The sequence below is a fragment of the Hyperolius riggenbachi genome, chromosome 1 (genome assembly GCF_040937935.1).
Source record: "Hyperolius riggenbachi isolate aHypRig1 chromosome 1, aHypRig1.pri, whole genome shotgun sequence".
Classification (NCBI taxonomy): Eukaryota; Metazoa; Chordata; class Amphibia; order Anura; family Hyperoliidae; genus Hyperolius; species Hyperolius riggenbachi.
In genome coordinates, this window is record NC_090646.1 from 245,106,830 (window position 1) to 245,131,957 (window position 25,128).

The 25,128-nt window shown below is 43.9% G+C and overlaps 1 protein-coding gene across 5 annotated transcripts in view; it reads left to right on the forward strand.

Moving 5' to 3' along the window:
- The window catches only part of UNC5C (unc-5 netrin receptor C), a 534,770-nt gene that overhangs the window by 175,522 nt on the left and 334,120 nt on the right, over positions 1-25,128 (forward strand). Inside the window, exon 1 of one of the 5 annotated variants that reach the window (XM_068232300.1) lies at positions 1,581-1,675. The exons of the other annotated variants lie outside the window; for them this stretch is intronic. Coding sequence (XP_068088401.1) covers positions 1,651-1,675 — 25 coding nt within the window. The 5' untranslated portion in view covers positions 1,581-1,650. Of the gene's footprint in view, positions 1-1,580; positions 1,676-25,128 lie in introns of those variants that run through there. 5 annotated transcript variants of the gene reach the window in all.

Here is a 25,128-nt window from a genome sequence, read left to right on the forward strand (position 1 = left end):
AAGCTGAGTTATCACCGATTTGTGCTGCTCTTCGCGCGAAGCTCCCGCGCGCAAAGTCCCATAGGGCTCAATGGACGCTGCGCGCGAAGCAGGGCACACTGCGCGCGCAGCGCGGTGCGCTACGCGCGCAAAACTTTGCGCGCGGGAGATCGCGCGAGTTTCTTCTTATCACTCCTAAACTGAGTTTAGGCGTGATAAAGGGCTTTTCACAGGCGTGCAAACACTTTGCACCGCTTTGTGAATCAAGCCCTTTGCGTTAAAACGCCAGAAGTGGGCTCTGGTGTGAAAGAGCCCTAAGGGTTTTGACGCAATGCACATAGCGTACGATCCACATGGCAACATGAAAGTCCACAGACTTTCACATTACAGGTGTGTGTTCCCACGTGTTACGATGTAATGCGTCTGGGAACACTTAATCGTATGCCGCACACGTTTCCTGATGGGTACGGCTGCCGCCATCTGAGCTCTACCACAACGTGTATTCTTTGCTGTGGCCGTGTGATGGCAACGCATGCGCGAAATCGCATTCGTGTATGCGCTCTGTAGTGTGAATGAGCCCTAACAGCTCTGGTCCCAGTTGGTAGATTGCAACACATTCCTGATTGGGGAACAGCAAGTGTTGCAAATTTCAATTAACATTAATAATGAAGCTAGTTAACATTGTGGTATTATGTTATAGTATAACCATCTACCACAAAGGCTAATTAATGGTTCTGTACAGCACTGTGTAGCATGTCAGGCAGAAACCATAATGAATACAGTAATTATAGTGTGTATGATTATGATGGGAACATTAGATGTAAGTGGTTACGCCATACAGTCTAAAGTGCACGGTTATTATGCTACAGGCAAAGATGAAATCCAAACATTCTATACATACTTTTCCTAGGGCCAGTTTCATACTGCAAACCTGCGTTTTCAGTGCGGTGCTATCCGCAAGCAGGAAGTAAGGCTCTCCAGTGCTCACTTCCTGTGGACATCTTTCCATAGATTGGAGGAGACCACACCCGACCCAACCCAAACAGAGCATGGGCTACACTGCTCTGAATTTTGGCCACAGTGTGTGGAAAACCATAACTGACTGCTCTTATACCCTAAAGTGAGGAAATAATGTATCCAGTTGTAAAGACAAGGCACCTGTTACTTATGCCATCTGATGCTACAAAGGGCTGTTTGCTAGACCAAGTGTATATTTGTCCAGAGGCAAATCAGAGATCTGCATGACAAATGTGGTCACAGAATTAGCTTGATCAACTTGCAAATACTGTTTTAAGTGAACACACCCACTCATGAACTGACTAAAGCAGATGTATGCTCAATTACTTTCTGTATTATTCTATTGAACAAATACCTAATTAACATTGCTTGACAGTGGACTTGCTAGGTTTTCAGACTGCAAGATGAATGGCATTGTCTCTGTACTGTAGGCAGTTTCTTATCACTCAGTGTCCTGGGGATGCAGAAGTCTGGTTGGTTGTGTGATTCCCAACAGGTGGCCATAAAAGCCTGCAAGCAGAGCCTCATGCTGTAACCTGGCAACAGTTGGCATGTGAGACTTGTCTATGCTCCCCACTGATATCCAGCACACTGAAACATGATTGCTTGCACTGTAGCAGAAAAGAAGCATGGCATGAAAAAGGAACAGATGCCATGGAAGTCTGGGGAAAAAAAGCAGGTGCGTTTACATAACATTTATTCAATATGCTAGCTCTCCTGCTTTACCTGGATCATGGCAGATGCAATTATAGATTGTAAACTGACATGGTTCATGCAGATGCATTGCAGTATTACAGGGAGGCAAGCTTACCTCCTCTGCAATTCTTGTCTTTTGTCTTGAACTGATCTCCTTCCTACATGCAGCCCACACACCGCTACTGTTTAAACACCTATGGGCTGATTTGATAAAAGAAAAACTTTAATTGGCAAATGGCATGATGATTCCTAAGCACTGAAGTGGAAATGAAAATAGCGACTAATTAGCTGAGTTCGCAGTAATATTTTAGCACATTTTAAATGTAGGAGTTTGTTTAAAATATTTCTTAAATGAGCTTATGTTATGTGGAAAGTGCTGAAGCCAAGATAAGAAGTTAAAGCAAACCTGAGGCAAACTTAATGGAAGAAATGAGATACTTAACTATGAAGAGGTGTGCCTCTGAATCATCCACAGGCTTCCTGTGTCCTACTTGAAAGCACCACCCCTGCCTGGGACCCTCTTAAAGATCTCCCCAATGCATAAGAGTGGCCTTACTCATGCAGGGAGTGCGGCCATGATAACACATCCAACAAGCTCTTGTCAGATATGTCCCAGGTGTCTGTACGTGGCAATGGTGGTTTCCAGGAGGACATGGGATTTTTTTTCCATTAGGTTGGCCTCAGGTACACTTTAAAAGCATAAGACATGTTTGCACTTACCTTTGTCTGCATGTACATTTAGAGGTTATAAAACTCTGAATTTAGATTGCCACCTTTTCTGATCTCCAATTTTTTTTAAAAAAAATCTGTTACTTTTATCATGCCCTATTGATAAGGGCAGTCATATTTTGGTCACTGACAATCAGTACTTGATCCCCAGTCAAAAGGAAATACTTACCTAAGAAGAGAGAAGCCACTGGATTCTGTAGAGGCTTCCCACAGCATCCACCGGTCCCCAAAGCAAAAGAGCTCGTAAGAAATCAGGTCAGGGTCATGCTCCTCTTCAAGCACAAGTGTGGCTGTAATGCACCTGCACGAGTACGACTGCACCTGCATAGTAAGCCAGAGTCGTTCATGCACGAGCGGCTCCATGCTACTGCGTGGCCATGCTCACGTTGGTGCAGCATGACCATGCTTGTATCAGAACTCAGAAGAGGAACATAGCCTTGATGTTAAGGAGGGTCCCGGCGAGTGGCAACAGGAGTGTGGAGGACCCAGGAGGCCTCTGTAGAATCCATAAGCTTCCCTCTTCTTAGGTTAGTATTGCCTTTTTGACTCGAGGTTCACTCTAATTCCCTTAAATTGTTGAACTACAGCACCTTAACCACTTGCCGACCGCACGCTTACACCGTGCGTCGGCAAAGTGGCAGCTGCAGGACCAGCGACGCAGTTCTGCGTCACCGGCTGCAGGCTAATTAATCAGGAAGCAGCCGCTCGCGCGAGTGGCTGCTTCCTGTCAATTCACGGCGGGGGGCTCTGTGAATAGCCTGCGGGCCGCCGATGGCGGCTCGCAGGCTAAATGTAAACACAAGCGGAAACAATCCGCTTTGTTTACATTGGACGGCGCTGCTGCGCAGCAGCGCCGTAAGGCAGATCGGCGATCCCCGGCCAATCAGCGGCCGGGGATCGCCGCCATGTGACAGGGGACGTCCTGTCACTGGCTGCACAGGACGGATAGCGTCCTGTGCAGCCCGGATCACTGGGCATGACAGGTAGGAGAGGGAGGGGGGGAATTACGCCGCGGAGGGGGGCTTTGAGGTGCCCCCCCCCCCCCGCAACATGCCTGCAGACCGGAGCGATCAGACCCCCCCTGCACATCATCCCCATAGGGGGGAAAAAAGGGGGGCGATCTGATCGCTCTGCGTGCCCGCTGATCTGTGCTGGGGGCTGCAGAGCCCACCCAGCACAGATCCCAACAAACGGCGCTGGTCCTTAAGGGGGGGTAAAGGGTGGGTCCTCAAGTGGTTAAGGCTTGCTTTTAAAGTGAGGAGCCAGCTGTCAAAGTACACAATAATGCTGGAGTAAAATTCTACAATATGTCAGAAACTATCATTCATAGACAGGACGTAGATTTTAATATGTATTGTCCTGAAGGGGTTAATTATTCGCCAGAGTAAATATAAAGTGGGTCTTCTGGAACTGGCGTTTGCCCTTCCAAGTGGTAAACTCATTCCTTTCCACTTCATCTCATGTAGAATTCTTCTCTCACAGCCACCTAATACATTCTCTTCATCTAAAGGCCTCTTGTACACTGCATGCATTTCCGATTCCGCTTCTTAATCGGTTTTTACATCCGATTCCGATTTTTAATCTTTACTGCATGCTACGGTTTTTTTATCCGTTTTTCTGTTGAATGTATTCTGGGAAAATCGGAAACGGAAAACGGATTTGCAGTGTGCAGGGAGCCAAATACTGACTATGGGAATCTGAGAACCTGCATGTTTTTTAGTGAATTTGGGTAAAGAGACTGTTTGTTTCACACATGTTCAAAAATGAGACTGATTGAGTTTCATGTCAAAATAAATGTCCTCATTAAAACCAGAGCTGTAACGTGCAACAATCTGGGCAATTCTTCTACTAGAAAAATGACAGCTGCAATGTGATTGGATAAAAAAGGTGACACCTTTAATGAGAGCAACTGACAAAGCAATAATGCAATGCTCTTACGCATGACCCAGCAGCCTTATACACTCACGTACCCACTAAATATCCTACACTACCGAACCACTCTTCCCCCCAATATATTTTCCTAACAACCAATACATTTTTTTTTTTTATATATATACTTAAAGCAGCCATGACCGACGATTCCCACTACACTCACAACTAAATGAATACTAGAGACTCCATGTTGTCATTTGGAGTGACACTTTAATAGTCGGCCACAGCTGAACACACCAACAAATAACATTAATCACTGAACAGTTTAGATACAACATAAATAACAATAATCAAACAAAAACTTGAAGACTTCAATCTTCGTCCCCCACTGCTACCTGGTGGCGACCGAGGGGCCCCCCTAAAATTGCGACCGTCCACCCGAGCATGCAACCAAGCTCCCAGCCGTGTTACCTGGCCCAGGAGTTCCGTGGGCTTACATGCCATGCTCCTCCTTTAGATCTCCAATAACCCAGTACCTTAATTTTCAAAATCGTCCATTTATTTCCTTCATAACCCCAATTAGCACTCAGACCCCTCAGTCTTACTTGCCACCCTTCCCAGCAGAAGGGGACCGCCGCCACAGCAAGCCTGCAGTGATACCTTACTGCAGGTGCGCCCGCCACAATTCGAAGGCCAGCTCGATATGTTCCTGAAGCAGCAGGTTAAACATATCGAGCCCCACGTCGTTTAAATGCACGCCGTCCCGACTAAAAAACATTACTTTGCCTTCCAGGCTAACGTGCCGCACCACCAACTGCCCCTGCTCCAACAAAAATTTTCCGAAGGCTCTATTCACCTTGACCCGTGCCCTCTCCATAGCTCTATGGCTACGAGCGAACCGCCACACGAAACGAGGGATCATTTCTGACCATATGATTCTTACCTTGGGAACCAACTCCCGAATTGCAGCAATGTCGTCCTTCATCATCCTGAGGAGGGCCCGAATAGGCATGCGCCCCATGTCATTTCCCCTCGCGTGAATCACCAAGACATCCGGCCATGGTGTCACCAGAAGCTTCTCCCGAAAAAACGGCAACAAATCCCCCCAACCTAGGCCCCGGACGCCATGCCAAAACACCCTCATGTCCTCGACATTAAGACCCATCTGTAATCCACTCCGTCGTAATTCCGCTCTCTTACCCGCCCAAAATATGTACGAATGGCCCATGATCCACACAACACAGCGTCCGTGACCTGTCAAAAATTGAAACAAAGACAAACGTTACCGATACCCCCCTACCAACAAACCCCTACCTATCCCATACCTCCCCCTTCCTTGTCAACCGCAACCTATCCGAATCCCCACGGCCCAACCTCAGACGATATGTTCCACCCGCTCTGGGCGGATGTACGTGCGATACCTGCTGGATTGCCACCTCCCAATCTTCATCAAGGCCCCAGCGGACAGACCTAGCCGAGCCGCCTCCGTAGCTGCCCCAATACGAAAAGAGTGGGAAGCATATTCCTTACTCTTCAACCCCATACGCTGCATGCACATGCGCATGACCGCCACAAACTGGAAACGAGATAAAACCGACCCGTCCGCATGGACCAACAGTTTCCCTCCCGAAACGCCCCGAAACGCTACATAACTCCTCCATACCTGTAAGGGGCACACCTCCTCCCCGTGTATCGGGAACAAGGCCAGCTGTGCCCCCTTTCCTAACTGATCTGTCTTGGACCGTTGAATCCTCACAAACAGAACCTCCTCCTGCTCCCATACATCATCCATATTCAACCCCCCATTCCCTCTTTTTGACGCACAAACCAGTTCGCCGACCCGTAAAGCTGCATAAAATGCTAGTGCAAATGCCATTTTGAAAAGAACCGTCTCATATTCTGATACGCACACCCCCGTCAATTCCCGAAAAAGACCCCGTAAAATATCCCACGTGACCGGTCGCTGTTTGTCGGCTGACCGACGCTCCTTCCTCCAACCCTTTAGAGCCTGCCGAACAACAAACCCTTTAGTGAAATCCCCCCACCCGTGTAACTTTGCCAAAAACGCCAATGCTGCGACCTTCTTGTCCAGCGTAGACGGGGAGACCCCTTGCTCCATCCAAAAACCTATCAGCCCCATGAACAGATCCTCACGCCCTGAAGCAGAGTCGTGCAATGACCACTGCCGCTGCCAAGTGAACCATTCAGCCCATACTTTGTTGTAAGCCGTCCATGTCCTTGGCGCCACCGACTTCTGAATCCAAGACCACATCAACCCTACAGAACGCTCCATACAAACGCTGGGCACAGCTCCCCAGTCCGCCGCGCCTCCGGTGCCAGGCTCCAGAAACGATCCCACTGAAAACGAGATAACGCATCAGCAATCTCGTTGTTAACTCCTGGCACATGTACAGCTCTGAAATGAATATTGAATTTCAAACAGGCTAAAACAAAACGCCGCAACACTTTGATTACCGGGCCGGATGACGCTGTGAGGGAATTAATTGCTGAAACGGCTGCCATGTTGTCTGATCTGAAACGAACTGCCTTATTAGCCAATTCTTGCCCCCAAATCTCCACTGCCACCCATAACGGAAAAAGTTCTAGGAAAACCAAATTCCGGACAATATCTCCCTGTAACCACTGTAAGGGCCATCGCTGTGCGCACCACTTTCCCCCCAAAAAGGCCCCAAATCCTATAGACCCCGACGCGTCCGTAAATAATTCCATATTTTCCATGTCCCTCCATGGGTCCAGCCAGTAAGCTAGCCCATTATATTGGCCTAAAAATTCCTTCCAAACCTCCAAGTCTGCTCTGTGTTCGCGAGTAAGCCTGATGAAATGATGCGGCTCGGTTACCCCACATGTTGCCAAGGACAACCGCCGTGAAAAAATCCTCCCCATGGGCAGAACCCGGCAAGCGAAGTTTAACTTGCCTAACAGGGACTGCAGCTGTTGCAGCGTCACCTTACGCGCCCCTAGCGCTCTCATAATGTCTCCCAGCAGTCCGTCCAGCTTGTCTTGAGGAAGCCTGCATACCCTTTCCACTGTGTTGATCTCTATGCCCAAAAACTTCATAACCGGCGCTGGGCCTTCTGTTTTCTCCTCCGCCACCGGCACCCCAAAGTCCTTAAAAACCCCCAACATACCCCGCAGCGCCAAATCACACACCCTCGTATCCCCCGGCCCAACACAAAGGAAGTCGTCCAAGTAATGAGTGATAGCCGTGACTCCCGTTCTCTGTTTCACCACCCATTCTAAAAAGGTACTAAACATTTCGAACAGTGAACATGAGATGGAACACCCCATTGGCAGACAGCCATCAATGTAAAACCCCCCCTCAAAAAAGCAGCCAAGCAGCCTCATACTCTCCGGGTGCACCGGAAGTAGGCGGAAGGCAGACTCAATATCTGTCTTGGCCATCAATGCCCCTTGCCCCGCTTGCCGCACCATGTCCAGAGCAGTGTCAAAAGATGTATAGTGTACTGATGACAGTTCCGGATCAATTCCATCGTTCACAGATCCCCCTTTTGGATAGGACAGGTGATGAATCATCCTGAACTTGCCTGGCTCTTTCTTAGGTACCACTCCTAAAGGTGATACCACCAATCCTGAAACCGGAGGCGTGGGAAAGGGGCTAAACATCCTACCCAATCCCACCTCCTTCCTAACCTTATCCCTGACCACCGCCGCGTGTACCCTAGCCGATTTCAAATTCTTAGTACAAGCTATGGCCCCGGGAATGTCCGACGGTATCCGAAACCCCTCCATGAACCCCCGCCTCAAAGTATCTGCCACCCCTTTATCACTATCGATCTAGCCAAGGGGCCATCACTTCTACCCTCACCGGCGTCCTCCCTTTTACCAGTACCATCTCCGGAGCGCCGTTGGGGGCCCGATCCTCTGGACTTACGGAGACATTTAAAGGCCGGGTGGCTGCCACTGCAGAAGGAGCACTCATGTTTAAATTTACAGCCCCCCACAAATTTACACTGAGATTCATTGTAAGCCCAGCACACCCCCCGTCTCCCCGGGCTGGAGGCCCCAGCGCTAGCTGAGGCTGGGGCTGTTGGAAAGGGCTGTAATGAAGGTGCATTGGTATAGAGCCCCCCTCTCGTGTTCATTACCCTAAGCCATATCCCGATGTCTTTATGCCCCCAATCTAGATCAGGTTGCACGGACATACGCTGACGAAATTGCTCGTCATAGCGTAGCCAGGACATACCGCCGTACACCCGGTGCGCCTCCCATATCGTGTCTAGGTAGCCAAACAAAGCCGAACATCTTTCCGGTGACTTCTCCCCAATAATACTGGCCATGATCGTATATGCTTGTAGCCAGTTACCAAAAGTCCTAGGTATAAGACGAAACCTCCTACGGTCCTCATCTTCTTCCTTCCTATGCTCCTTGCCCTTAACCCATCTGTCGATATTAAAACGCTCCAGCGGTAACAAAGTAAAAATATCCAAATATTCCCGCTTCCAAATCTTATCCCGAATCTCTTGCTTCAGGTGCGCCCACAAGGGGCCCTCATAACAGGTATATGCATTCCCTTTTGCTAAATCAGAAATGGGCAGTGCTTTCCCCGACTAACCAACCAACGTCCAGCCTCCGCAGCCTCCTCACCAACCTCCCCAGATCCTGAACTGGCGGTAACCTGCGCGGAGACAGCCCCCCCCCCGTATTGGCAACCACTGGTACCTCCACCCCCCCCCCCCCCCCACACTGACTCCAGGGACCCACTGCCCTCAGTCGCTTCAGCATTCCTCGCCTCCATGCGTTCTAGGAGGGACCGAACACCCTGAAGTAGATCCTGTACCCCACGCCCTCCCAGATCTGAACCTAGTCCCTCTGACCCCGGCATTGTGTTCAAAGTAGAAAGTGGTAACTCACCAGCATGACGCGCAGGTGTGTCTGTCCTGCCGCCTGACGCAAAAGCTGAAACCCCAGATCCGTTGTCCCCAGAATCCATGGAAGAAGACGGGCCTGGAGCCGCGGAGGGTATCGCCGTCCTCCCACATCCTGCACCCGTGATATCCGCCTGTGGAAAAGAAAGAACAGGACCAGCACTGGTGTCCGTAAAATCCCTGGACCCCACCCCAGCAGCCATCTGCACCCCACCCGTCAGCCCCCCAGTTCCCACAAAGCCTCCGGCCCCCAGGCCTCCCCTTGAAAGGAGAGGTGCTTGCACTCCTGTCCCTGCATCTGCCTGTGCCCCTACTGGCTGAAGGAAAAGGCCCCCCGGACCCTGTGCCAACATGAAAAGACCTCCCAGCGCCGGCCACTGCCCTGGTGCCAACCCCCCTCCCCCCAGTTCTACTGCCTGCGGGCTCACCCCCACCCCTGTCAATGCTATTGGGCCCAGCTGACCCCCCACTACCAACCCTGCCTGCCCAGCCCCGTTAGGCCAGACCATCTGCCCTCCTGCCGACCCCAAAGTAAAGCTGGCCGCCTGCAGGGCTGCAGATCCTGCAGCAGCCGACAAAGCTGTTCCCCCCCCCGCACTCCCATCAACTTGAGCAGCCACACTGCCCGCCGTTGCCCCTGCCATCAAACCCCCCTGCCCTATCCCATCTGTAGTCTGACCATCCTGCGCAGCTGCTGTTGCTCCCCTCGTGGTGCTCTGGCCGCCATTTTTGGAGCGGCCGCCATGTTGTGCCCCCTTCTTCTTCCCTTTCCCCCCCCCCTTTGCCTGCCCGCGCAGTGGTGGGTGTTGTCCCGCTCCCCCCTGCCCCTTGTGCACCTACCCGGCCTCCAGCCGGAGTCCCGCCGCCGCTTCCGCCAGCTGTCTCCGCCGCTGACCTCTCCTCCTGCCGCGCTCTGGAAACCGGCGGCGATGGGGAGAGCCGCTCAGTCGGCCTGCGAGTTCTTTTGGGCCGCCCGCCCGCCACCCCGCCTCCGTCCTCTTCAGTAGCGGCGGCTGCTAGTAAGCCCCGCAGCCAGCCTTCTCCTCTTTCAGCCGCCGCAGCCTGCAAACGGTGCGCCATGCCCGCAAGATCCTCCTCGGCCATCCTAAACCCTGCACTACGGAAAAACTAATCTAAGCTAACTAAGGCAGTAGAGCAAACGCACGTTTGCTCAGACTGCCATCCACGGAGGTTGTGACCAACCCCCCGGAAGCCCCTCCTAACTTCCTGCACCAACTAGCTCCAGCCCCCGCAACCCTGCCTCTCAGCTCTCTCCCCCGCCTCTCAGCTTTAACCCCTCGTCTACCCCACTATACTTGGGAGTTCGTGAGAACTCGCCTGGGGTCATGATGCCGCTGGGCTAAAGGCACAGCGCATCGCTTGACTCACTGTCAATTCTTTTCATATGGATATACTAGGATGTAATGAAACACAGAAGCAGATCTATTCCAATGCATGTTTACAGTAAATGCCTTCAACAGATCAGGTTTTGCAGTAATATTTTATATGTTTTGGACTTATATTGAATTGAAATAACAGCTTTCCTCTTTCTGCACCATCTTGAAATTTGTTTGCCTTCTTAGAACAGAAGGAATTTGCAAGTATCACTTCCTCATGTGCTAGAACAAATTCGCGTTATGCTTCACTTCAATCAAGCATACCTCTGGTAAAAAAAAAAGAATGAAAACACTCAGGGCTCGTTTCCACTATAGCGAATCCGCATGCAGGCACCGCATGCGGATTCGCATAGTCAATACAAGTGGATGGGATTGTTTCCACTTGTGCGTTGTGCGGGTGCGTTTTGGCGTGCGGGGGAAATCTGCACGGCAGAGCCGTCAGATTTCGCGTGCGGCAGGAATGCGGGCGAATCGCCCGCAATGCTTTTAATAGGGAAATCGCAAGCGGCTTTGTCATGCGGATTTCCCCGCGATTTTGCGTGCGATTTCGCATGTAAAGCTATGGAGCTTTACACAGGCAGTGACATGGTTAAATTCGCCTGGCTCCTTGCCATGCAAAATCGCATGCGAAATCGCGGTGAAATCCGCATGCGGAAACGCATCCGCATGCGATTTCATCCGCGGTGGAATCCAGGCGATTCCGCACCGCAATAGTGGAAACGAGCCCTAATAGATGCTCTAATGAAGTAGCGTTATAATGCCCATTTTGTATGTAATAAGGCTGACCACAGCTCCATTTCAGCCAGGCTCTGGTGTGTTGCTCCGTCTATCTCCACTGCTGGAGTTCCCATTTATTATAATAAAAATATAACCAACCAGCTAGATTCATTTCTTAACAACTCAATCTGCACTGTAAATTGAAAATTGAAGCTAACAGGATGCCATAGGCAGTAAGTGCTACTTTCTGCAGAACACGTATCTTTCATTGTAAAGAAAATGTTGTCATCATCTCATCTTACTGAAAATAATATTTCCTTTTTCATTTATGTCCAAAACAACCCATGAGAGAAAATGCCACTGGCAGTTAAAAATAGGAAAACTAAGGGTGCATAAACACATCCAATTCTGATTGGCCAATCACTGGCCAATTTTCTAACCTTAACCTGCCTGGGAACGTTTTTTGCACATTTTTTTTCATGTAGCTAGCCTAGCGCTAGCTGCATGATTCCCGCTCCCTGCGGCGTCCCTCCCTGCCCTCCGATCGCCGCCGGCGCAGTGACCCGTCCAGAAATCCCAATCTGAACGGGATTTCCTGGAGGGCTTCCCCCGTCGCCATGGCGATGAACGTCATGACGTCACAGGGAGACCTAATCCACCCCTCAGCGCTACCTGCCACTGATTAGCCAGGCAGCGCATGGGGGCTCGGTTGGGGGGGGGGGCTGTATCACGGCGGGTAGCGAAATTATTCAAATCGGCCCAGCGGGGCCTGAGCGGTTACCTCCGGCGTCTCTGGACGAACCTAGCTCGTCCGGAACGCTAAGGAGGTTAATATATCATGCTGGCCTACAGATTTTGAATTCTATGAACAGATTGTGTGGGTAAGCTCTTACACTACAGTACATGGAAGTGGTAAAATTGACCAATCATTGGACAATCAAAATTAGATGTGTATACACACCCTTGCATTACTGCATTACTAGGCCATGGGATAAAATGGTGGCCCTCCTCTAGATGGGGAGTCCTGGCTTGAAGCCCCTGCATAATATCATCATTGGAACCCCACGTGAGGAGTTCTGGGGATTCATGGTGGGTGAAGAGCCCTCCTTACTGTGGCTTGACTGTGATGAAAAAGGGGGCTAGTAAAAAATATGTGTCCATAAGTAGATAAGCTTTAGTGATAAGTTAAGAATGCTTTATGTGGCTCACTTATATAAAAAGGTAACATTTGCATTAAGGTTATTCATTAATATTCCTATCACCATCCTGGAGCTCTGCTAAGATATCTAGTTATTAATAGCTGTGACATTAGTACATTTAACAGATGGAAGTTACAGTGACTCAGAAATGGATGAAGAGAAACTGGTGGCAAATGTTTAAAATGGCAAAGAGTGTATTAAGTTACCTTTGTTGCATGCATTAAGTAACCCGCTGCTACTTAGAAAGAAGGCTCATCAGAACAGAAGGCCTGTCTGGCTTGTTAAGTAAGACAAGAAGCAGTTTTCCATTAAAGCATTTCTATACAGCTGGGCTAATTGTTACTTCCTTATTACAATGATTAGTCAATGGTATGTGTTTACATCGTAGGAGTAATGCCTACTGCACAGAATTGTAGCCGGTTTCTGCATATTTAAGAGGATCATTCATTGTGGAGATGTGATTTTTACAACGGAAATGTTTAAATAATACGATTTTAGTTACTCACTAACAGTAAAATTGGCATTCTTAAAGTGAACTTACCATATGGAATTAAATGTAACTAATGCATTTCCATGACAGCAAAGTAAATAAATAGTGGTGGAATGTATGTGTGCACACAGCAAATAGTGTAATTCACTCGTAGGCACTCGGAAGCCCATCACTGGTATCTGCCTCCTCTACTGGCCTGCTGTACTCATACATCAACCTACACTGGCTACAATGCTATATTCTTTAGTAGGTCAGATTATACCCTTCTTTATGCTGTGCATGTGAATCAGTAGATGGAATGGCATTAAAAGGAACCTAAACTGAGAAGGATATAGATTTTTCCTTTTAAAATAATACCAGTTGCCTGACTCTCCTGCTGATCCAGTGTCTCTAATACTTTCAGCCACAGCCCCTGACCAAGCATGCGGATCAGGTGCTCTGACTGAAGTCACACTGGATTAGCTGCATGCTTGTTTCAGGTGTGTGATTCAGCCACTACTGCAGCCAAAGAGATCAGTAGGACTGTCAAGCAACTAGTATTGTGTAAAAGGAAACATCCATATGCCTCTCAGTTAAGGTTCCCTTTAAGGGGTGGTTGTGTGGCAGTTTCTCACTGTGTGGTGAATACTGTGCAGTGAAGGAGGGAGGGGAGTTCATTTTTTCACAATTTCTCATTTTTGTTAGTAAAAGTAAATTAAGTCATGACATAATTGAGAACTATATGAAGAATCACAATAATTTTATTGCTGGCTTCCAGGTTTACCTTTTTTAAACAGACTATGCAACCCTTTGTTGACCTTTATAGCTAAACACACCCCCATAACTTTTGGAATGCAATGATGTGTCAGGTCCTACCCCATAGAGCCATATTAATCCATGCCGTGCACTGATGAGAATCAAACAATCCGAAACAGTCTGTATGCATGTTGGATTGGCATTCTGTACCGGCACTGAACTGGGCTCACTCCCCCCCCCCCCCCCCATCCCATAAAATCACCTCTGAGCACCATAGCCATGTTCACACATGTCATGTTGCTGCGTTTCTCTGCCACTGGGTAATGTCGCCATGTGTCAAGCGCCAACACATTTGGTGTTACAAATGCTGCCAATAGACTGAATTTTAATTGCACCTGAATAAAGCTTGTGGGTGGCAACTGGGACACTGAACTGCCCAATATGTGCCCAGTTCAGCTGCCCATCTGAGAAAGGCCTTACTGAAGTAACTTTTTAAACCTGACAAATCATATGCCTACTGTGATTTGGGAATAGTTTTTAATAATAAAAGCACATTGTTTTAAGCCTAGCCAAACTGAAAGCAGTTCTTTTCTGTTACTGAAGTTCTTCCTGAAGTGTATCTGCACAAGTGTTACAGGATCTGTGAGGGAAAGTTTTTCTGGTGACATCATCAAGCTCTGCTTAGATTCACAACAGGGGGCATGTAGGAGTTTAGCCTCTGGATGCCCAACAGCTCAGACAAAAAAGAGCAGTTTTGTGACTGACAGGAACACTGCTGACAAACAGTTCCAGCACTCTATTCTGTACTCGGTTATGCAAAACTGCAATGACCCTGGGGGTGAGATTGTTCTTTTGAAACTAGAAATGACAGGCATATTTGAAAGATAAAATAATATTTGTGCCTGCAGTTCAGCTGTAAGTGTAAACAGTCTATTTCACAAAGCATCACATATAACATTTTCAAGATCAAACTCGGCTGATAAGAGGCATGAATGACAACTAAAGGCATAAATCATTAGTACAAGCAGCGCCGAGCATCACTGAACACAGTCATATTATTTTAATTTTACAACAATCAGAGTGTCCAAATATCCATATAAATTTTATTAATGAGATAGATGACTTCTTCTGGGGACAGCTATCTGATGCACGCTGCTCACCAGGCAGGGTTGGCTGATAATAAACCCTGCAGCCATTCTCTTGGTGGAAAATGAGTCTGAAGCGATTGTCAGATTATCTATTTGTCATGGCTGACTGCTTTCTGGAACGCCAGTTTGTTAATATGCTATTAGTCAGTAATATTAGCCCATGCAAATGATTGAAAGGTACATCTACTCTAATACTGGGGCTGTTGATAGAGAAATAAACTTCCGATTGGAAGAGTCTGTGCCATCCTACAGTAATTCTGCCATTAGAAAGAATGAGATCATCAGCCACTAGGACAGAACCTGACTTGCTCTTAATAGGTATACTTGCAAAATGGAGCATTGAGAAGCAGTAATGCCCCTCAGTATGGAACAATCTTCCTGGGCTGATTACTTGTTACATCAGTAGCTGGGTTGTATCCGTCAACAGAGGCACTCCTGCTACTGATGTGGCTAGCACTCAGCACAGAAAGACCAGGGGAAGCAGGATGTTTGCCTGCCAAACACATCGGGCCTGATGCAATTCACTTTTTTCTCCTTGTTTTCTCCTAGGAGATAATTTTTCATCTTTTGTTTAAAGTGTACCTGAGATGGGACTACAGGTACATACCTGTATTTACTTACTGTATGTACTTATTATACTTACCTGGTACTTCCTCCAGCCACATGAGATGTGTGGGCTCCCTCATTGTCCTTTCCGTTATCTTCTAATCCTCCCCAGTAATCTGGCCTGCCATGCTCCCGTAATCGGGAGTGTTCTGCTACTGGGCAGTACTACTGTGCAGGAGCAAAACGCTCTTGGCGGAGGGAGTGCGACATGGGGTGCGCGTGTGGCCAAGCCACGCATGTGCAGAAGAGCACAGCCGGCTGGATTACAGGGGAGGATTATAAAATAACGGAGCAACCGGAGAGAGCAGCGAAGGAGCCCACGCATCCTCATGGGGCTGGAGGAAGCCCCATGTAAGTGTAAATGTGCCCTGTAGTCTCATCTTAGATTTCCTTTAAATAACTTTTCAGCGCTCTGCAATTAAAAAAAAGTACCAAAATGTACATGGAAAGGTACTGCTAAAATTATTCTGAGTATTGTCTATGGTGTGTGGCCATACATTAGGAGGTAAGTAGTATTTGCCTTCCAGATTTTTTTTCATCTTTAGTTTGGCCCCTCTGCATCCAGATAGTAAGTGACTGTAATACTGAATTTGTGTTGATGCCCAATCGCAATGGATTTCAGAATTAGTATCATCCGGTAATATGAGCATCACAAGTGAGAGTAGCATGTTGCCAGTCATTTTGTTGCAGGCGTAATGTACACACTGTCCACTAGCATAGGCCTCTGCTCGCATTATTACAACAAAATCTGACACAACATGGTGGCAACGCACACCTGTGAATGCACCGCACCCACTGTCCGGTCATCTCAGCACATTGCTTTGCCATTATAACTTGCATTATAACGCAACACGCATGGGAGCATTCCCTAAAACAGTTGGACAGAGACTCCCATTTTTCGAGCCTACAACCCAGTTTTAAAGTTAGTGGGAGGATTCAAACACGTTATTTGTATGTATGAAAAGAATAGGAACATCATTCCTGTCATGTTCATATAGTACTCAGTTATATTATTCCGTTTTCATACAGAATGCATTGGGTGCAAATACTGTGTCACAGTTTGGAACTTCACGAGTTGACAATCCAGCATTAACAATAACACAAAATAATAGTATAGTAACAATATCAGCAGCAAGAACCCTTCCAGCATGAACAATGCAGTAGTATATATTTTTTGGATGAAAGCAGCGTTCCCCAAAAAATATAGGCCATGCTGTGAGTACAGCTTCTAACCGAATCAGGTGCCACATCTTTTTTACAACTGATTTTTCTCATTTTTTTTTTTAATTTAATTTGTGCAAGATTTGTCTTTGCGCAGCAGAGACATGATTTCTAATGAATGCACTTCTATAAGATGTCCAAGTATTTATAGCCGGATTAGGAAATTATTGTATATCTATAGACTCTCCCTTGACAAGTTCAAACAGGTGCTTAGAGGAATAGCATTCTGCTGGTCATAGGCAATTAAGCATAAGATGATTCATATCCACAGGACTAATTCCAACTAGACTAGAGTAGACAATGATCATATTTCTATGATCAAAAATCTATACAACATATATCATCACTGTACAAGTCATTTTATGACTGGAGCTCACCAAATATCGCATTATCTTTCAACGGTACTTATGTATTATACTGTTTACTGAATTTGATTGTCCATTGTTTAAAAGATAATATTATGTTATTATCATTGATTTATATAGCAATAGTGTCTTCCGTGGCACTGTACAACAAAGTGCAAGTTCATACAATACAAATAAACAGTGCAACAGTTAACAATACAAGACAATGATGGGTTACAGCTGATGCAATGAACAAATCCTCTACAGATTCTTGCAGGGGTGGGAGGGGGTGAAGATATGTACGCATGATACACAGCATTGAGAGACAGAAGAGGAAAGAGAGCCCTGACCAAAATGTCTTACAGTCTAAAGGGTTAAGGGATAGGACAGTAGGTGAAGGAAAGCTATGTATGAGATGGTAAAAATGGTGGTCAGTGGCCGAAGTGCCCTCATTAGGAAAGTATGCATGCTTGAAGAGGTGCGTTTTCAGGTTGGGTCCAAAAAGGGTAAGTGTGGGGAAAATGGGGAAAATATATTTACACCTTTTGAAAAGTCGAGTCTGGGCGTTCATTTGCACTATGCCCTTCATTAGTTAGATACATCATTCCTGAATTAGGGAGTGTCCACTGATGCAGGGCACAGTGCAAATGAAAGCCAATATTCGTAGATTTTCAACAGTACCGGTATGTGGATTTCTAAAGGGGAGTAAATATCTTTTAAACGGGGCAGTCAAGTTCAGTAGACAGCATAATACATTATTACTCTCTTAATTTGAATTGGCACAACAACAGTATAGGGCTTGGTACTAAAGATACACAGAATTTACTTCACTCTTATTCTTTTTAGTTCATAAGTTTTCACAAAGTAGGATGTAAAGTTAAATGTTCTCTACCTGCCTAAAGCTTTACTAGCTTTCACAGTGTGATCTAACTGTTTTGGAAAAGTTCCTAAAAAAATTACAGCACTAATATATAGCCTATTGATAATAATGGCAGAGTTGTTTTCTTTCTGTTTTTCTCATTGGTTTATACGTCTGCACAAAGCAGAAAGTAAAATGAAATGTGGTCTTTGCACCTTTCTAGCTTTGCTTATAAAGTAGCAACACAGTCATTCCACAGGTTGGAGAGGTTCATATCTCCATAGGGGAGGCTGGCATGCATACACATGTTTTGAAAGTACTTACTCCTATCTAAGTAACAGCTGACAGACATGTGAGGCAGCTTACTCAGTAGCTGTGAAGTATATGGAGAGGTTCAGAGGGAAGACCAGGTGAAAAAAAAAAACACAGGCGTGTCAGTATAATGCAGTTTGTTAAAATGCTTGAACTATAAAGAAATGATCTGGTAAGGATTTTTATTCCTTTGGGAAAATGGAGATCCGCTTTAAATATCCGCCTGTATTCCCTTCACTGCACTTTAGTTCACGTGCTATTTAGTAAATCACCCCAAATGGCTCTTCAGTCACCCAGCAGAGATTTTTGTGACAGGTGGGAGATATGCTATGCGCCTTCAGTCTGCTGTTGGTAAAGAAATCTTTTTCCTTGTCTGCCAGCTACTGCGCAAAATTACATCTAAAAATGATTTGCTTTTCTAAATGAAAAGTTAAACTTTGTTACGCTGAGTGACAAGCCAAGTCTCTTTCTAAATCCCCAGAGTTAAATTCAATGTAGACCCAATAAAGACTTGCTGAAAGTAATTTAGCAAAAGATTAAGGTTAAGCACTTATATATTTAAAATATATTAATATTTAATATGAACGGAACAAGGCATCGGTTTCTAAAGAATGATTTTGTCGTGAATGCCAGTGGGGCTGATTTACATAGACAGGCGCACGGAAAATTGCAGCAAAAATGTATCAGTTGCCTAGAAAAGCCAATCAGGTTTCATCTGTTATTTAAATTTGTTGTTCTGGGCAACAGGCTGCATGTTTGCTCCAGTTTTCTTTGCGCTTCTTCTTATTATCTTATTGTAAATAAACCCCTTTGTACGTTGCTCAGGCAATTAAGTTTGCAAGAACTTAACTGATGGGATTACTTGAACATAGTAATAAGAATGAAGAAATTGGTTCAGTGGAATTGTGAGATGAGCATTCTGTCACATGGGCAAATTTGCAGTTTTGAAGGCTTGGTGTCACTTGCTTACATGAATAGGTGTAACGGGTGATACTAAAGGATTGCCAGCTATCTGTTTTCTTATTTGCAGTCTGCAAATTTTCCAATTCATGTTTGCAGTGACGTTGGCTGGTGAAACCGGTTGGATCTAGAATCGGTAGCACTGAAATGTGAAATTTGGATAACTGCTGGGTGCATTAAGCTAAAAAGGGTTCTGGAGTAAAAAAAAGAAAAAAAAAGACCCTAATGTGCATTTCTATTACTGTACAGCTTTTATCTTTAAATAAAACATGCTTTGAACTACACTTGTAGCACCCCCCTGCCCCATCCTTTCCTTATTTTGGGCTGGGTAATGTTTAGATTAAGAAGTGGAGGAGGAACATATCTCGCTGTGAGAAGTGGCCACAGAGAGTGCCAAAACATGCTCTACTATAGCTCATCTATGCAACCTTTTATTTTGCTTAGTGTGACCTTTCTCTTTGATTTAAAGAACTATGTTCACACTGGTGATTTGAGGTCTTATTGATGTTGAGGTTTAGCATGTTTACGACTTCATCTGCTTTTGGTAATAGGCCTCATAGCAGCATATGAGAATTATTTACTGTTTTCTACATATAGTGGATTGAAGACACTGACATATTATCATAGACCTGTGCATGTTTTTAACTTCTTATTGGGGAGTATGAGCACGGAAGGCCTGTGTCCAGGATTTGTCTTCCTCAGTGTATGTGGCAATGACTGTTGGTTCCCCTGAAATGTTTATCCTATTTCCATTACATTACATTACTGATATGCAATTGAAAAATTAAACATGACTGGGATCTAAGGGCAGCAAGCACAAACATTTCTGACACATGTGGCCCCCGGTTCCAGATTTATCACTTTCACAGCAAAAACTGTTCAAGGCGAGCTGAAGACCAATGCTCACTAATCTGTCACCAATATCAAATAAATAGACAGGGTGGCAGTTAGCCAATGGGAAAGAAGGCAGTGTGACAGGAAGGAGCTGGTGCAGTTAACGAATCAGGTTGAAGCCAGAAAATGTTACATTTTAGATAGAAAATGTTCCTTTTTAGCCAGATATGGAGCACTCATAAGAGGACAACCTGCCAAATGTTTTTTTCAGGTTTGTTTTTCACAGGATTAAACACAGGATCAGTTTAAAGTTTGTTTATTTCTTATTTCTCATTGCAGGAAAGAAGTAACTAGATATTTTTTTCTTATCTTGGATATTGTATGAACGATCCTCAATCCAACTGGATTGATTTTTGCCTCATTTCCTGTCCAAGAAACATGAAAGAAAGTTAGAGGAACATTTCCGTCTTTGTCCAGTATCTTCTTTGGAGATATATTTCCAATTTGTATCTCAGTAACAGTTATAAAATGCTCTACTATTAGGTGGCAAAATAATTTTTGTGAGGTTAAACTATTTGATCTAATTATTTTGTAAATGTTAATGTGCTATGGTGCAATAACCAATTGAAGTGAAAGATCATTCATAGTGATTGAAAGTAAATCATCTCAAAGAAGGTGCCCACACAATCAGCAATATCAATGTTCCATACTGTAGTCAGTTCAATAATTTAATCAGACTGGAAGAAAATGTAACATTTCAATTGTCCTTTTTATTAAATGAAATGTAGATTTTGTCAAAAGAGAAATAGCATTTGTTATGGCTAACATTATTATTTTTTCATTTTTGATTGGATGTGTGTGTTGTATTGTTTCATGGCTTCTACAAGGTCAAAGCCAAGCAAAATTGCATAAAGCGTTGTCATGAGTGTGAGCTATGGGTAGGTTTTAAAATGTTTTATCAATCATGCTGATTGTGTCATGCAAAGCTTGTAAAGTTTAGTTTTGGTGTTCCTGAAATAAAAGAATACAGCAATGCTGTGCCTGTGACTTAAACATTGCACTTTTACTTGTTAATGAAAGAGATCTCACAGTTGTTAAAGTTGACAGGTTGCTCGACAGTGGCTTGAAGTTTATTCCTTCAATGTTGCATTGGCCTGAATTCCCATAAAAGTTTCTGTTGAGTGCTTTTGTTGCGTTTTAATTTTTTATTGTTTTCTTAGTGTAACCTGCAGATGACCCATACTGATTTCATTTGACATTGTACCAGTGTATAGTAATGCATTCTCTGACACAGTGCAGAAATCATGCTGCCAAGCTGGTGTCTTGGGCGTTAGCAGTGATCTCCCTTAGTGAGGAGCATGTCACGGCTTCACATCTTCTTTAATTAATATCACGGCACTAATTATTTAAGTAGTAGCTTAAATAATAAAGGGACTCTAAGCAAAAATATGTATTTGTCAGACTCTGGGTGCCCATATTGGGATCCTATCCTGAACATTTTTTGAGGATTATTTTCCCTCAGTATGTACATCCGTCTGTTTATAAATTATATTAACCGCATCGGCTGATCAGAGTTCTTGTTTAATTTAATTAAAGTGAAGAGAAGAAGCCTAATTGGTTGTGTTGTGTCTTTTTTATGCTACTCTGGATAACTTCTTTCCTTTTTTTCTTCCCATACACAATAAATAGACCATAACCTTCAGTGCACATTGTGTAAACTATAGTTACCAGGATACTGACATACCATGACAACACCCTAGGATGAAAATTATGCAGATTTTATGCTAAGGCTGTTGTGCTAAGACCAATGCTTCAAGATACATGTGTGTGTGTGTGTGTAGTATATATATATATATATATATATATATATATATATATGTATATATATATATTCATCATTATATGTTCCAGTAATTAAAGAAAATCCAATGCAAAAATCTAAAAATAAATCTGAAGCTAGCACTACACCTTAAATTGCCCATTAATGATGCAATCTTGAATGTACAATCTTGCCAAATCTATGTTGTAGCAGGTTAAACTGAATATACTTTGAAAGGATAGTTTGGAAAGTCCTTCATATTACATTGAAGTGGTAAGATTGTACAATTGAGATTGTATCATTATAATGATCAGCGTGTTTATTCAATATATATAACTAGGATTACTTTATATTTACCACTAAATATCCTCTGGCAAAAATTATTAGTAGTAGACATGACAGCCCTTATTCAATTCACTAGTTCTCCTAAGTTTTCTCCTGATGGTATTTGCCACTAGCAAGCAAGATAATGCTCATAATAATAAGGGCAGTGCTTTTTCACCTACGTTTTGGTACCTTTTCAATTGCAAAGTGCTGAAAAGTTATTTTAAAGAGAAGATGAAAAATTATCACTTAGGAGAAAACTTTGGAGAAAAAGTGTTCTGAATAAGGGCCGACATCTTTTGGTACATACATATGTATGCATAGCTAAAGCCACATTTTTGAGACTCAAAAAGACAAATGCAATAATTTATAATAACTGCATAAAAATAATACATGTATTCTGCCACTTTGTAAATATTATTCCAAATTATATTTTAGATCATATCAACAAAGTAATAATGTGATGTGCAGAAAAATGAATTATTTGTATCAAACACACCATAAAATATAAGACAAAACAAAAAGTCACAGTATAACAAGCATATCTTAGGCTGAGTATAATAAACCTTCTCAGAAGGCAACAGCAACAAGCACAGTTTTGTTCTTTAATTGGATATTACAGGCTGCACTGTTAATCAACCCACACAAATAATGTACTTCATTTCAGGCTTTCAAATCAAAGCAAAGATATTATCTGGAACAGTGTGGATAAAAGTTTCGCTGCTGTAAAAGAATACACAACAAAAAGCTAGGAAATTAAGCTTTCTTCTATTAACTTTGCTGAAGAAATGCACATTTTAAAATGAACAAAATAGAACAGAAAGTATTGTTATGTAATGTTCTTCTTCTCTGGAACTGTTTAATGCTACTGAATATGTGTACCTTCACTGTTTATAAAAAAAAATGGTCAAGAAAATAAATGCTTTCTTTTACATGAATCAGCCAAGTTTTTAAATATATATATATATATATATATATATATATATATATATATATATATATATATATATATATATTTATATATATATATATATATATATATATATACAGTGGTGTGAAAAACGATTTGCCCCCTTCCTGATTTCTTATTCTTTTGCATGTTTGTCACACTTAAATGTTTCTGCTCATCAAAAACCGTTAACTATTAGTCAAAGATAACATAATTGAACACAAAATGCAGTTTTAAATGATGGTTTTTATTATTTAGTGAGAAAAATAACTCAAAACCTACATAGCCCTGTGTGAAAAATAAATTGCCCCCTGAACCTAATAACTGGTTGGGCCACCCTTAGCAGCAATAACTGCAATCAAGCATTTGCGATAACTTGCAACGAGTCTTTTACAGCGCTCTGGAGGAATTTTGGCCCACTCATCTTTGCAGAATTCTTGTAATTCAGCTTTATTTGAGGGTTTTCTAACATGAACCGCCTTTTTAAGGTCATGCCACAACATCTCAATAGGATTCAGGTCAGGACTTTGACTAGGCCACTCCAAAGTCTTCATTTTGTTTTTCTTCAGCCATTCAGAGGTGGATTTGCTGGTGTGTTTTGGGTCATTGTCCTGCTGCAGCACCCAAGATCGCTTCAGCTTGAGTTGACAAACAGATGGCCGGACATTCTCCTTCAGGATTTTTTGGTAGACAGTAGAATTCATGGTTCCATCTATCACAGCAACTTCCAGGTCCTGAAGCAGCAAAACAACCCCAGACCATCACACTACCACCACCATATTTTACTGTTAGTATGATGTTCTTTTGCTGAAATGCTGTGTTACTTCTATGCCAGATGTAACGGGACACGCACCTTCCAAAAAGTTCAACTTTTGTCTCCTCGGTCCACAAGGTATTTTCCCAAAAGTCTTGCCAATCATTGAGATTTTTTTTTAGCAAAATTGAGACGAGCCTTAATGTTGTTTTTGCTTAAAAGTGGTTTGCGCCTTGGATATCTGCTATGCAGACCATTTTTGCCCAGTCTCTTTCTTATGGTGGAGTCATGAACAATGACCTTAATTGAGGCAAGTGAGTCCTACAGTTCTTTAGATGTTGTCCTGGGGTCTTTTGTGGCCTCTCGGATGAGTTTTCTCTGCGCTCTTGGGATAATTTTGGTCGACTGGCCACTCCTGGGAAGGTTCATCACTGTTCCATGTTTTTGCCATATGTGGATAATGGCTCTCACTGTGGTTCGCTGGAGTCCCAAAGCTTTAGAAATGGCTTTATAACCTTTACCAGACTGATAGATCTCAATTACAGTACTTTGTTCTCATTTGTTCCTGAATTTCTTTGGATCTTGGCATGATGTCTAGCTTTTGAGGTGTTTTTGGTCTACTTCTCTGTGTCAGATAGCTCCTATTTAAGTGATTTCTTAAATGAAACATGTGTGGCAGTAATCAGGCCTGGGGGTGACTACAGAAATTGAACTCAGGTGTGATAAACCACAGTTAAGTTATTTTTTAACAACGGGGGCAATCACTTTTTCACACAGGGCCATGTAGATTTGGAGTTTTTTTTTCTCACTAAATAATAAAAACCATCATTTAAAACTGCATTTTGTGTTCAATTATGTTATCTTTGACTAATAGTTAACGGTTTTTGATGAGCAGAAACATTTAAGTGTGGCAAACATGCAGAAGAATAAGAAATCAGGAAGGGGGCAAATAGTTTTTCACACCACTGTATATATATATATATATATATATATGTATGTACATATATATATGTCCCCAAGTCAAAAAATTAGCATATTGTGATAAAGTACATTATTTTCTGTAATGTACTGATAAACATTAGACTTTCATATATTTTAGATTCATTACACACAACTGAAGTAGTTCAAGCCTTATATTTTTTTAATATTGATGATTTTGGCATACAGCTCATGAAAACCAAAAATTCCCATCTCAAAAAATTAGCATATCATGAAAAGGTTCTCTAAACGAGCTATTAACCTAATCATCTGAATCAACTA